This window comes from Labrus mixtus, chromosome 8 (assembly GCF_963584025.1).
Source record: "Labrus mixtus chromosome 8, fLabMix1.1, whole genome shotgun sequence".
Lineage (NCBI taxonomy): Eukaryota > Metazoa > Chordata > Actinopteri > Labriformes > Labridae > Labrus > Labrus mixtus.
In genome coordinates, this window is record NC_083619.1 from 29,378,950 (window position 1) to 29,392,257 (window position 13,308).

Below are 13,308 nucleotides of genomic sequence, written 5' to 3' on the forward strand. Positions count from 1 at the left end.
CGTCGATGGTCAGTGGGGGTGTAGGAGTGGGGACTCTCCGGAAGTCGACAACAACCTCCTTGGTCTTGTCGACGTTCAGGAAGAGGTTGTTGTCTCTGCACCACGTGGCCAGTTGGCTGACCTCCATCCTGTAGTGCGTCTCATCGTTGTTGGAGATGAGACCAACCACTGTTGTGTCGTCCGCGAACTTCACAATGTGGTTGCTGCTGAAGGATGGAGCGCAGTCGTGGGTCAGCAGCGTGAAGAGCAGGGGGCTGAGCACACAACCTTGGGGGGCCCCAGTGCTCAGGATGGTGGTTTTTGATGTGCTGCCGCCGACCCGCACCGTCTGAGGCCTCTCGCTGAGGAAGTCCAGCAGCCAGTTGCACAGGGAGGTGCTGAGCCCCAGCTGGTCCAGTTTGCCGATCAGCTGCTGAGGGATGATGGTGTTGAATGCTGAACTGAAGTCTATGAACAGCATTCTGACGTATGAGTTTTTGGTGTCCAGGTGGGTGAGGGCTGGGTGAAGAGCAGAACAGATGGCATCCTCGGTGGATCTGTTACCTCGGTATGCAAACTGGTAGGGGTCCAGGGTGGCGGGGAGGGTGGATTTGATGTGGGCCATGACTAACCTTTCAAAGCACTTCATGGCGATGGGGGTCAGTGCAACGGGTCGATAGTCATTGAAAGTGGATGGTGAGGGCTTCTTTGGAACGGGTACGATGGTGGTGGCTTTGAAGCACGACGGAACAACAGCCTGACTCAGAGAAGCGTTGAAAATGTCCGTGAAGACATCTTTGAGCTCCTCTGCACAGTCCTTCAGCACACGGCCAGGAATGTTGTCTGGACCTGCAGCCTTGCGGGTGTTGATCTTGGAGAAGGTTCTCTTCACGCTGGCTGCAGTCAGGCACAGGGTCTGGTCATGGGGAGGGGGGGTGGTCTTCTGTGGGGGCGTGCTGTTGTGTGCTTCAAACCCGGCAAAGAAGCTGTTGAGGTCGTTCAGCAGAGAGGTGTTGCTGTCACAGGTCTGTGGCACGGGTTTGTAGTCCGTGATGGTCTGGATACCACGCCACAGGCTCCGCGCGTCTCTGCTGTCCTTGAAGTGTCCGGTTATTTTTAGTGTGTAGCTGCGTTTGGCTTTCCTGAGGAGGAGGAGACAGATGAGGAGAAATCTCACTAATGGGTGAAAGCATGGATACTACAGAGGCTCAAGGGGCTTTCCTGAACCTGTGAGGAGAGCTGGAGAGAAATGAAACCTCCCAACAGCCAATCAGAGAGATTCCTCTCACCGACCGCCGATTCAACATGTTGAATCGTCTGAAAAAAGGCAGAAGGGGGTCGACATGTAGCGACGGAGCCACACTGCACAAAAAACTAGAGAGACGGACGACGATCTCCTTGGTGTGTCAGGGCCTTGAGGGTGGAAGGGGGATAAGGGTCGGGAGGTGAATGAAAGAAGGACGATGGACTGGTGTCAGCCGATGTAGAAACGACGTGATGAGACCAGAGGGGTCGAGACTCTGGGTCGGGGGTCGTCTCTTTGTTGCTCTCTGTATGGACCCTCGTGGTTCCTGGGGCGGGATGTGAAACCAGCGTCAGAGGAATAGGAGTGATGAAGGCTTGAATATTTATGAAATGGAAATGGGTTGGGTTGGAGGCGTGGTCTTTGTTCCTGAACCAAGTTTAAAAGACGATCTTTAATGATGTCACAGCATAGCTAAACGCTGAGATTTAACAAAGCCATGGAAACACTTTCTTTATCTCCTGTACAAAATACTTCCTTTGTGGGAAACAATTTGCTTAAGATAATCCTTTGATTGGTCTTTTTGTTGTTATTTAGTTTTATTTTTTGCTATGAGTATATTTTTGCCTGCACTGAGGAAAAAAGGGAGACACATTGGTGTTACTAAAAATGTGTTAATTTTGTAGGACTAAAAGAAATACTCAACTTTTGCCTGCTCTAATTTTCAGAAAATGTGTGCTCAAACTTCTCACACATGATTTGAGGAGCTCTGAGACTTATTTAAAGTGGATGAAGAGGAGGAGGATATGTCACCTTTAAAGGAGAGAAAGAAAACAATGCTGGAGAGAAGAAGTCTGGGTTAAATTGCTTCACCTGTTAAGTATAAATAACAAAAGGTAAACTTTTGATTTTGAACATTAACAATGAAAGTTAAACATGTTATAATCACCTGTTCTCTCTGTTATTGGTTTTTGTATCAGTCTGTTTCACTGTGGTATGATCACCTCATCTTCGGCTCTGGGACTAAACTGTTTGTCACAGGTAAGAATAAACATTCATTTCTTCAGTTCTTTACATTAATGTCTGCAGCTTCAGAGTTTATATATATTTATATAAATATTTAATTATATAAATATTTATTTATATATGCTGTATATTTCTCATTTTCAGTAAACAGTTTTTGCAGCTATGCAACTCTTGTTAAAAAATCCATAATTACTTCAAAAGGTTTAATCACGCTGCATATGCATCATCGTGCATTTTACAAATCTACAGTTTTTGATTCTCTCAGTTACTCAGCAGCACATCGCTTCATACAAACACTCCTGAGCGCACAGACAGCACTAGGTGGACACACGGCATTCTGTTTATTTATCTTATCACTTATTTATCTCGAGAGAATGACAGTTAATTTCCTGTGATGACAAGTTGATATTCCTTCTTTTTTCTCAAGAAATTAGTGAAGAAATTAACTCGAGAAAAAACATCCAAAAACTGATCACTGAAAACTGAATCAAATGTGTAGTTACATAACAGATTTGGGCTTCTGTAAAATTGAATGCCTTTGTTGTGAAATGAACGGACAAAGTCGCTTTTGTCTCAACCATAATGTCGTCTTCATCTCCTGTCACTGCAGAGATTTAACAAGCAAAATATATAAAGACAAGAAAGCTTCAGAAATGTACCCAAAATTATAAAAAATTTAGTTTTTCTCCCTCTAATAAAAAGTTTACTCAAATTGAGTTCCTGTAATCCGTCGTCTGCTGCAGAATAATCCTCATTATTTTAATCAAAGTCATCTCAATCCTTGTTCAAAGTTTAAACAACACAAACTGGAGGATTAATGCAGATTAAATCTAAACCTGACCACCTGAATTTATCTGATTTTCTTTCATCGTTTTGTTCTTTTGATCGACACGTTCTTTGGATCCGATCCAATCCGACCTTTTACATGTGACCACCTTCCTTTTGAACGCCCGGGCTCTGGAATATCAACATCGAACATCAATGGAGTTTTAGATCAAAGAAACGTGGAAAAAAAAGTAAAAGAACTTTGTCTGATGTTACACATTTTAAAGTCGGGCGCTACGACGAGTTCCTTCAGCAGCGCCGAAACATTCAGAGAGAAACACGGAGCCGTTTTCTTTTGTGCAATTAAATTACAAAACATCATGCGATATAAAATGGTTTTGTGTTAAACAAAATGGAGTACATGCATGTCATTTTTCTTTTATAAAATAGAAAACTTAATTAATAATCTGTAAATGGTAAAAAAAATAAGAAGAGCATTATTCATGATGGTTAATTTGACACTTCCAGGACGATTTAAAATAAAACTCTAACAAAAGAAGATACTGAATAAAATATTCCAATATAATTCATTTATATTTAATTGGTGATTAGAAATTACTGTTAATCTGTGTATCAGTCTTTATCTTGATATTCACTGCAGGTTGACCGTGTTCTAGTACCCAAGATCGGTCTTAGTAACTAGAAAACTTTGTGAAGGTCTCGGGGGTTGAAAGTGTTTTTACTCTGTCTTGTTTCGGCCTCAGAGCACTCTTGTTTTGGATATGTCTTCATCTCGGATAGTGAGAATGTGAAATAGGTAAATTAGAAATTATTCCTTATTTTTCATTCATTTTGTAAAATGATCAGCGTGTGTGTGTGTCTTCAGATGAGCAGGTGGTGAAGCCCGTGGTGAGCGTGTACCCGGCAGCATCGAGAGCCCAGCTGGAGGAGAAGAGCTCTCTACTGTGTGTGGCCTCAGCCATGTTTCCTCCTCTGGTCCAGATCTCCTGGAAAAAACAGAAAGGGAGCGGTCCTCTGCAGGATGTGAAACCTGCTGAGGCGAAGCGGCAGGAGCTGAGGGAGTCGGGGTGCAGCGCCTCCATCTTGACGATCCCTCAGAGAGAGTACAGCACCTATAAATACCTCTGCTCGGTGCAGCATGAGTGGGGCACAGTGACTGCTCAAACAGGAACAGGTAATGAAGGGTTGGTGTCTCCATTCAGCAGTGATTCAGCTTCATGTGGAGACGATGGAGCAGAGGACTGACGTTTAATTTTAACTGCTTCTGTTTAACAGAGGTCTCAGTTCCTACGACCTCCAGAGAGCCGACAGACCTGCCAACTCTGCAGCCGACTGACAGTAAGATCAAAATCTGTTTATACTTACCTTTAAGGAAAAACCAACTCAGTCAACATACGTTATTACTCTTCTCCCTCTACTTACATTACCTCTGGTGTACCACAGGGTTCCGTATTAGGGCCGATTAAGTTTGTATTTAGATGCCTCAAAGGGGACCTGTTTGGAAGAGAAAAGTGAAGACGAATCTGTCTTAGGTGCAGGCTGAAATTTTCGGGTCGAGCTGCTTTGGTGAGCACACAGCTAGGGATTTTTTCACCACAATTTAACACAGATTATCTCCTGCTAGCCTCCGAGAGACATTTCTGAAGATGTTGGGTGAGGCAGTGTGTAAATACAGCACAAAATATTCAGGACAATTCATTACGATTGAGCAGGCGGATACGATGGACATGTTGAACTACATGTAGTGTTGATAAAAAAGCAACAACTGTCATCATAACAATAACTTTATTTATATAGCACTTATCTAAACAAGGTTAGAAAGTGCTTTACAGAATGCAGACAATGAAAAATAAAACATTAATCAAAAGTGCTTCACAAAATACACAGGATTAAACTTTGGTGAGCAAAAAAATTATGAATAAGACTTAATTAAATTAATTAAAGCAGGACATTAATTTCTACTCAATCCTTAAAAAAAAAAAAGGCCTTCGTATAAAGATATGTCTAAAGCAAACATTTAACAACAGTTACAGGAGTTTGTCAGCTTAATGTCTTCAGGTAGAGAGGTCCAGAGCTTAGGGGCTCTGATGGCAAATGCTCGGTTGCCCTTGGTTACAGACTTGACCTAGGAACGATGAATAAAGGTGCCCTTGATGATCTGAAATCTCGGTTTGAACCATAAGGAATCAAAAGTTCTGTAATGTAAGGAGGGGAGGGGGGGCAGACCCTGTTGTGTTTTAAAAGTTACTAAAAGAATCTTAAGATCAATCCTATATGTATCAGGCAGCCAACGGAGGGGGGAAAGGATCGGGGTAATGTGGGACCTGCGATTTGGTTTAAATCCGGGCAGCAGCTTTCTGCTCTTGCTGGAGTCTAGCGATCGAGGACTGACTGAGGCGTGAAGTGAAAAGAGCGTTGCAGTAGTCCAAACGTGTAAAGACAAAGGCGTGAATAAGCTTTTATAGGTCAGGGAAAGAATGAGTTGAGTTAATTTAACCAATGTGTCATTACATCGGACTCTGTTGCTCTGTCGGCCATCTTACGACACGTCCTGCCTCTGACACCCTCCCTCCGGTCCGACAGGGATAGTCTCCCACTGTGAGGTTCATGTTTGAACAAACAACTCAGGGGAAGACTGTCCTGAAATTTTCTAAACATTTTCTGGAGTGTGTGTGAAAGAGGCTAAAGAAAGCTCGGTGTGGTTTGGTGTTAGAAATTAACCTGAAAGCAAAGACAAATTTAATGAACCAAACATTCGTTACTTAATTTATTCTTCTGTGTTTTTCTGTTATTTACGCCGACCGTTTATCAAAGCAGCTAAACATTTTAGCAGCTGTCTGTTCTTAATCTTTTCTCCTGCTCCTGCAGCCCAGGCACCTACAGCCAAACCAGCCTTACAGGACGCTGGAGAAGGAGGTGAGCTGCGTTGCGTTTAATGACATGTTTAACTGCTGGGAAATAAGAAATTGATTCTGTCATGTTTAAAGATAAGATTTCAAACACTGAAGTAGTGGGGCCTGATGGAATATCTTTTTTATGGGGTCAATTATCCTTGGATGAAATGACTCTCTATATTTGTAAAACTTAAGCCATGTCTTTTTGTCTGTCAGTGTCCTTTCAGTCTCAGTGCAAGGTGAAGCTGCTGACGCTGCTGTACACGGTGCTGATACTGAAGAGTCTGGTGTACTGCTGTGGACTCTCTCTGCTGAGGATCTTCAGAAACAACAAACCGTCCATCCACTGAACATGTGCTGACTGATTGTCTTCTGATGTTATGTGCTGTAGTGTTTTTGTAGTTTTTATGAAAGAAGGTTGTTTGTGAAAAAGTAAAGCTCTATGCTGATGACACTGTGTTTTTTGTACATAAATGAACACACTGCAGGGTGGGCTACCTTTATCAATTTATTCCATTTACAGCTTTTATCAACAGTCCAAAATGTTGTCTAAGAAGTCTAATACCTCAATCTTATGGTTTATCTTCATCTTCCTGTAGTTCACAAATATTTAACAAAATTGAAAATAAGTCAAGCAGATTATTTAAAAGTACATCACCGGGTTTAACATCCTGCTACTGTTGTAAGTTTGGGGGCATTGACAATCAGCAACTGAATCAGAATAACTTTTATTGCTAAGTAAGATCTGGCTAATGTGAGAGCCCACACATGACAACAAGTAATGACAGATTTACCAGTTCAGTTCTTAGAGTGTGTGTGGAGAGCAACGAGATGACCGACTCAGCACACCACACACTCACAGATTCATTCAACAACAGTCTCCACTCTCAGAACTCATCATCTCGCGCTGTCAGACACGACATAAGAGTAAACAAACATGATGGTCAAACTAAATGTGGCTAGCTGTTAGCTGGTACTCCTGTCCTTGTCAGTTGGATTGTGCTTTGTTTTACAGACACGTTGTGTAAACACTTGTGTTGTTGAAACAAATCAACAAGTTGCTCCTCCATTTATGAAATCCATCTAACTTTATGCTTTGTGTTTGCTTTGTGTTCTCCCAACACAACAGGATGTCTGACAATTTAAAATTGGGGCGGCGAGGTTAAAATCACACACTTTACACCACAGGAACATCTGGTGAGATAATCTTTGGAACCGTCAGATAATCAGGCTTTTGCTGAATTTGGTCAGAAGTGGAGAATCGGCCCCGAAATCGGCTTGATTATCTTGTTGTGTGTACCCCACTTAAGATTACATATATAACACAAACGTCTATCAGATTGTATCGTATACAGAAGGAATTTGTCTTGGTGTTATTGATGCATTATTGTTTATAAAACCCACATAAACAGCAGTACTGCTACTGTCAAGAAGTGTAGAAATACTGTTACATAGCAGCATAAATATAAAGCTAAATCAAATAAAAGAGTAAAAGATGTGTCTTTGGTGTATGAAAGGAGCTGTAAGTGTCTTTTTAAGGATTTCATTTAGCTTCACAATAAATATGTAAAAACACGATCAGCGTCTTTGGTCATGAGTAATTTCACTTTGTAGCTTTAAATAAGCTTGTATATTATAGCTTCATGTTTTCTTGTCTAACTTTTTATACGAGTATATATTATAAATTTTTTCTCTGCATTGAGGTTAAATAATAAAACAGAGAGTTAGACAGAAAGCTGATATTGAGAGTTCTGAGCACTAAAATCAAACAGAAGATCCTGGAATGATGCTTTAACCAGAGTCGATGGTCGTAACTGTCGCTGTGTGATTAAACTGAAAACCCTTCACTAACAGAGAAGAGGCAGCAGAGCAGGAAACCCACACAGCCTGCCTGCTGCAGGGGAGGAAGTGTTGATTTGCTGTAAACTGTTTTTCTAAACCCTAATAACCACAGATTCATATCTGCTGCTGCACACACTGATGAACTGTTCTCACACTCTGTACTTTATTGTCTTTTTTATTGTCACATAAAAAGCCTTCCCTTCACATGAACTGAAGACCAACAGTGTCGACCCACCTTGAGGCAACGTTCTCAGAGTTTGTGTATATTTGTTCAGTAAAGGAGACGCACCTGAGTGATAATGTGTCGACAGCTAAAATGTATATATTCATTTGTTGGTTCATTAACTAATTCATTGGCTTGTTAAATAACAAATAATGATAATACATTTAATTTATAAAGAGCTTTCAAGTACTTACAGACACTTTACATTAGTTAAAAGTTAAAAAAAGATAAAAATCAACAAAGTTTGATCAAACTAACAAACTGGCAACATTACACACGTTTGTTCTGTCATGAATAACCTTTTTTCAGGACAAAACCACAAGTCATACATATGATCGTTATATGATAAACTATGATGATGTTTCCTATATTGTCAGCTCATACAGTAAACATGACTGTACTCCTGTCTGTAAAGATTAAAGCTGCTGCCCTCTAGTGGCTGCAGCAACACATTGCGTCACTACTGTTTGTATCTCAAAGTTTCAGCTTTCCATTATTTGTAAGGATAAAGATTTTATTCCTGAAATCAGTCAATATTGTACAATATAGTGGATCAGTTGGTAGGGTCGTCGTCTCTCAAACTGAAGGTCAGGGGTTCGATCCCCAGCTCCTGCAGCCACATGTCCGATGTGTTCTCGTGCAAGACACTTAACCCCAAGTTGCTCCCACTGCTTCGTCAACAGTGTAAGCATGTGTATGAATGGAGAGGTTAATTCTGATGGACTCTTTACACAGCAGACTCTACCATCAGTGTTTGAATGTGTAGGTGTGACCTGTGGTGTAAAAGCACAGAGAAAACATGTATGGTATTAAAGAGGTAGGCAAGATGAGGGCCATCCCCAAGGGAAAGATCCTTCCCCTGGGAAACAAATCTAGATAAACTCTCCATGTTAGGTTGGTATGCAAACAAAGGACAACATGAGATGCTTGTATGAACAAAACATATATTTAAAAAGCTAAATAACAGGTAGATGGGGATGTGCAGATAGTCTGCCCACAAGGGAGAGCGCTTTCTCTGGGGAAATAAACTCCTCCTGAGAAGACCCAAGAAAGGATAATGGGAGTAGTGAGCCATGGTCCACATAATGTTGGGAAATGGTTGGTGCATTTTGGGGGACAAAATAGAAAAGCCCAATGAAAGGAGAGAGGGACAAGTGGAGAGTCTCCAGATCTGTTGCAACATAACCACGTTGGGTCTGTGATATTTTATCTTTTACTCCAACCAGGCTGTAAACATTTTATTAAACTTCTGTTTAAGTTATTTCTTTCAAAGTATACATTGTTTGAAAGGTTTAAAGAAAAGGTTATTTGAGTTTAGCTTTAAATGATGGCTTTTGTTGGCATGCATTTTTTACCACGTTAAAATAAGTTGGACCAACACGACTAAAAGGAGTCGGACGCAACCAGAGTAAAGAAGTTAAAACAACATAAGTAAGTCACGTTAGTCCACACCTAGTAGAATACATTCATTAACATTTTAAAATAAGATAGTATGTGACTTCCAGCCTCAAGCAGACCCTCGAGGAACTGCAGGATTGTTTTATTTTTCAACACCAGAGGTTTCCCCTTGTCCTGAATACCACTACCAGCATCATCAGGGTACCTTTGCAGTTCCCCAAACTGACCATAAGGTGGTGCTCTTTCTCCTTTAAGTTAGACTCCGACACACAGAGATCCACCTTCTGAAAAAACGTGTTTGAAATCCAACAAACAGTCATGAAGGAGGAGTTTATTTAAAGATGTGACACTGAGGTAACACTTTAAAGACTCATGTTATATCAGATGTGTCTTTTGTTGTTAATATTTTAAAGTTTTCATCATAAGAAACATCAAAGTGTGAAGAAAAAGACCTCTTAAAGAAATGTTGAAGGTATGAAAACAGACTTCATCAGTGCAAACAGAGTTATTCCTTTTGAAGAAGTTTGAAAATACATTTTCTGAATTCATGAAATGAGCAAAGACATGCTGTTTGTCTCCTTCTTTTACATCAGCAGCAGAAATAAGAACAGACATTAAACATCTATATAGAATTAAGTTACAAAAAACACCTGCAGAGGTAAATAAAAGATTTTCAAATTATGCAATAAAAAAAGTTATAGAAACATTCAGATTCTTAACTTCCTGCAGACTTTCAGAACTTTGAATAGAATCAGGGGCTGATGGGAGATCTGAGGCCTCTGATAGAAACCACGTGTTCCTCGTCTCATCTCTCAGCTCGTCCTTGTTTGTCCTCTGCAGCGTCACAGCGTCACTTCTCCTCGGGTTCACCAGAGGAAACATCGCAGCTCCAAAATGCTTCTCCTCCCAGCCGCCGCCCTGTGCTGCCTGTGTTCAGGTGAGTGTTTCCGGCCAATCAGGAGCCCACAAACTCTACCTTTACCAAACACCGTCACACTAACATTCACCTGTCTGACCCTCTCTCTGCAGCGCTGGTTTCCATGGCAGCCGAGCTGATTCAGGATGATTTATCATTGACCAGGAGAGTCGGTGAAGAAGTCTCCTTCAGCTGTGGAGGCACTGATCAGTGTGGTAGCTACGTATACTGGTACCAAAAGAAAGACACAGAAACATTCAGAGTGATTCTTCGTATTGACAGGAGTACTGGAGCTTTAGATAAACGCTACAATCATCCACAGGAAGATGATTTCTCAGCTGTGAAAAAGAAAGGCTGGGAGCTTCAGATCCAGAGAGTTAAAGACTCTCATTCAGCCACATATTACTGCTCCTGTTGGATTAGTGGTAGTGGTAGTGATCTCCACAGTGAGAAATGAAGCGAGCTGCCTGAACAAAAACCAACACATGAACAGATGTCACTCAGAGTTAGTTACAGGAAGAGAGCAGTGAACCACAGCCCAGGTTCACATGTTTCACCTCCATCTCAGCCAGAGTCACAAACACTGAGGGATTTATTCTATCACTGCTGACAGGACTTCTTTATTGTAAAAATATACTTAGGTTTTGGGTTTTTGTTTTTTTTAGAACATGTTTTTTATTTAATACACAAATAGATGTTTTTCCGTTACACTCGTCCAATTTCTCATGTAATCTTTACATGTCATGTTACATAATCCATATCCATACAGGTATAAAACACCCATTTATTCATTCACACATTAGGTAGAAATAGATTTACAGACATATGGCACATCTTCACATCTTTTTCTTGATTGACTCAACAACTTCTGTAAACATATTGGTAATTTGCTTTACACTGGACAAGTGCATTTAAAGGAGAACAAAATGTTAAGAGGTGACTAATAATAATAATTTATATTTAATTAATCCTGCGAGGGGAAATTCAGTTTCACACTCTGTTTAATGAACATGAACACACACACAGGCTGAAATACACACACATGCACAAACAGGACCCAACCAAAGTCCCTACAGACTGAGCTACTGCCGTCCCAAGACTGAAATCTGTTTGTTTTCAGATGTAATCTTGGTCTGATTTTTTCCAGGATAAAAACATGTTTTAATCTCTGTCTCCACTGAGTTAGGTTGGGAGGTTGTGGTTTCAGTCAGGATGCTGGTATTGTTTTCTATGCAAAACTCTAAGCAAGGAAATCAAGTCTCTGTCCATGTTGGTATCAGGAGCTTTACCCAAAATAAAGAGTGAAGGATCCAAGATTAGATTGATGCCCAGAATCTGATTCATTTCTTTTTGGACATTTTTCCAAAAGTCTACAATTTTCAGGTAGTCCCAGAATATGTGTGTAAAATCCCCCACTAGTCCACATCCCCTCCAGCACAACTCAGAAGTTCTTTAACCCTCATGATGTTATCTATCTTTGAAATAACACCTTTCTTTGTTTCTTTTTCTGTACATGACATTAATACTTCCTCTATTGCAGAGGGTGCTCTGTAAATCCCATTCCTTATATTTCTGAAGATAACTCCTTAATTGTAGAAATGTATACAAATCTTGTGCAGGTAGACTAAACTCCTTTCTAAGTTGTTCAAAAGATTTCATGTTTGGTCCTTTAAACACTTGAGCTATATAAATCAATCCTTTGTTTGTCCACTTGTTGTATCCTGTATCCATAGTGGAGGGTACAAAATGGATTTACTGCTATTTTAGTAGCTCTACGAGTGGAGTTTGACGGTCCAAATTTATTTTGTACTATTGACCATATTTTCAACGTTTCCCTCGTGCATTCATTAGTAATCTTAACTCCCCTCTGAGACTTTTCTGTCAGAAAGGGAAGTGCACCTAAAGGTAACTTTGGACATGAGTTCTGTTCCCTTCCCACCCAGAAAGAATCTGTATCAATAGTTATCCACAGGGCCGGAGAGTACGGTGGCCCGGAAGTGAAAAACACAACCACAAATCAACAAACACAAATCAAAAAACACAAATCAAAAAACACAACAACATTAACCCAAACTGGAAAAGGTAGGTACCTGCAGTCGACAAGGATCGTCGCTGATTGGACGAACGCAATGTCCGTCTTTTTAACTGGAAGCAGCATGCTTCCGCGAGTTGATTTGAAAACATGAGTGAAACCGGAGAATCAGACTCTCTACTCTCAGAGAATATTCTGATGCAGGCCATACATATGAGGTGATATTGGATATGCTGTCAACCTTTCACAACATTCATATGAGTATCCGTACGCTAAAGACACGTTTAAAAGAAGCAGCTTTGTACAGACGATGGAACTATTCTCCACTAGCCGAGGTTCAGACTGAGCTGCAGGGCAACTCTTCGGCTATCGGACTATGTGGCAAGTTCTTCAACAAAAACACAAACTGTGTGAAACGAGAAGTAGTAATGAGCTTGTTGAAACAATAAGTCCACATGGGACGGCTTTGAGAACACGCCGGAGGTTTACAAGACGCACGTATCATTCCATGAGTCTGAACTACAGATGGCATGCAGATGGCTATGACAAACTGAAACCCTTTGGATCGGCCCTCTCAGGATGTATAGACGGCTTTTCAATGAGAATAATGTGGCTTGTTTGTGGAACTACTAACAACAACCCATCTGTCATCGCGCACAATTATATTAATTGTATATTAAAAGTGTTGGTGTGATCCCAATGAGATTCAGAACTGACCTCGGAACAGAACATGGGACAGTGGCAGCAACACAATGTGCCCTCCGCCATGCACATACGGACTACTATGGAGGCTCGTCAAGACACAGTTACAGCTCATCAACAGGGAATCAGCATATCGAGTCATGGTGGTCCTTTTTCAGAAGAGGAAGGTATGTAACTATGTATTACTAGTGATCAGATCAATTATTCAATATTCACTATTATGAATTATTGTTTTCAGACCACTCTTTAAAATGCTGATAACATTCC

The 13,308-nt window shown here is 40.8% G+C and overlaps 2 protein-coding genes across 4 annotated transcripts in view; both read left to right on the forward strand.

Moving 5' to 3' along the window:
• LOC132979584 (immunoglobulin lambda-1 light chain-like) overlaps positions 1 to 7,447 on the forward strand; it is a 9,281-nt gene extending 1,834 nt beyond the window's left edge. Inside the window, exons 3-7 of the mRNA XM_061045493.1 lie at positions 2,203 to 2,263; positions 3,900 to 4,208; positions 4,310 to 4,372; positions 5,903 to 5,950; positions 6,145 to 7,447. Coding sequence (XP_060901476.1) covers positions 2,203 to 2,263; positions 3,900 to 4,208; positions 4,310 to 4,372; positions 5,903 to 5,950; positions 6,145 to 6,278 — 615 coding nt within the window. The 3' untranslated portion in view covers positions 6,279 to 7,447. The remainder of the gene's footprint in view (positions 1 to 2,202; positions 2,264 to 3,899; positions 4,209 to 4,309; positions 4,373 to 5,902; positions 5,951 to 6,144) is intronic.
• A 2,662-nt stretch (positions 7,448 to 10,109) lies between these two features.
• The window catches only part of LOC132978420 (immunoglobulin kappa light chain-like), a 35,862-nt gene continuing 32,663 nt past the window's right edge, over positions 10,110 to 13,308 (forward strand). The window contains exons 1-2 of one of the 3 annotated variants that reach the window (XM_061043638.1): positions 10,110 to 10,328; positions 10,421 to 10,732. In XM_061043638.1, coding sequence (XP_060899621.1) covers positions 10,286 to 10,328; positions 10,421 to 10,732 — 355 coding nt within the window. In that variant the 5' untranslated portion in view covers positions 10,110 to 10,285. The remainder of the gene's footprint in view (positions 10,329 to 10,420; positions 10,733 to 13,308) is intronic. The other 2 variants (XM_061043636.1, XM_061043637.1) reach the window with 2 other exon arrangements.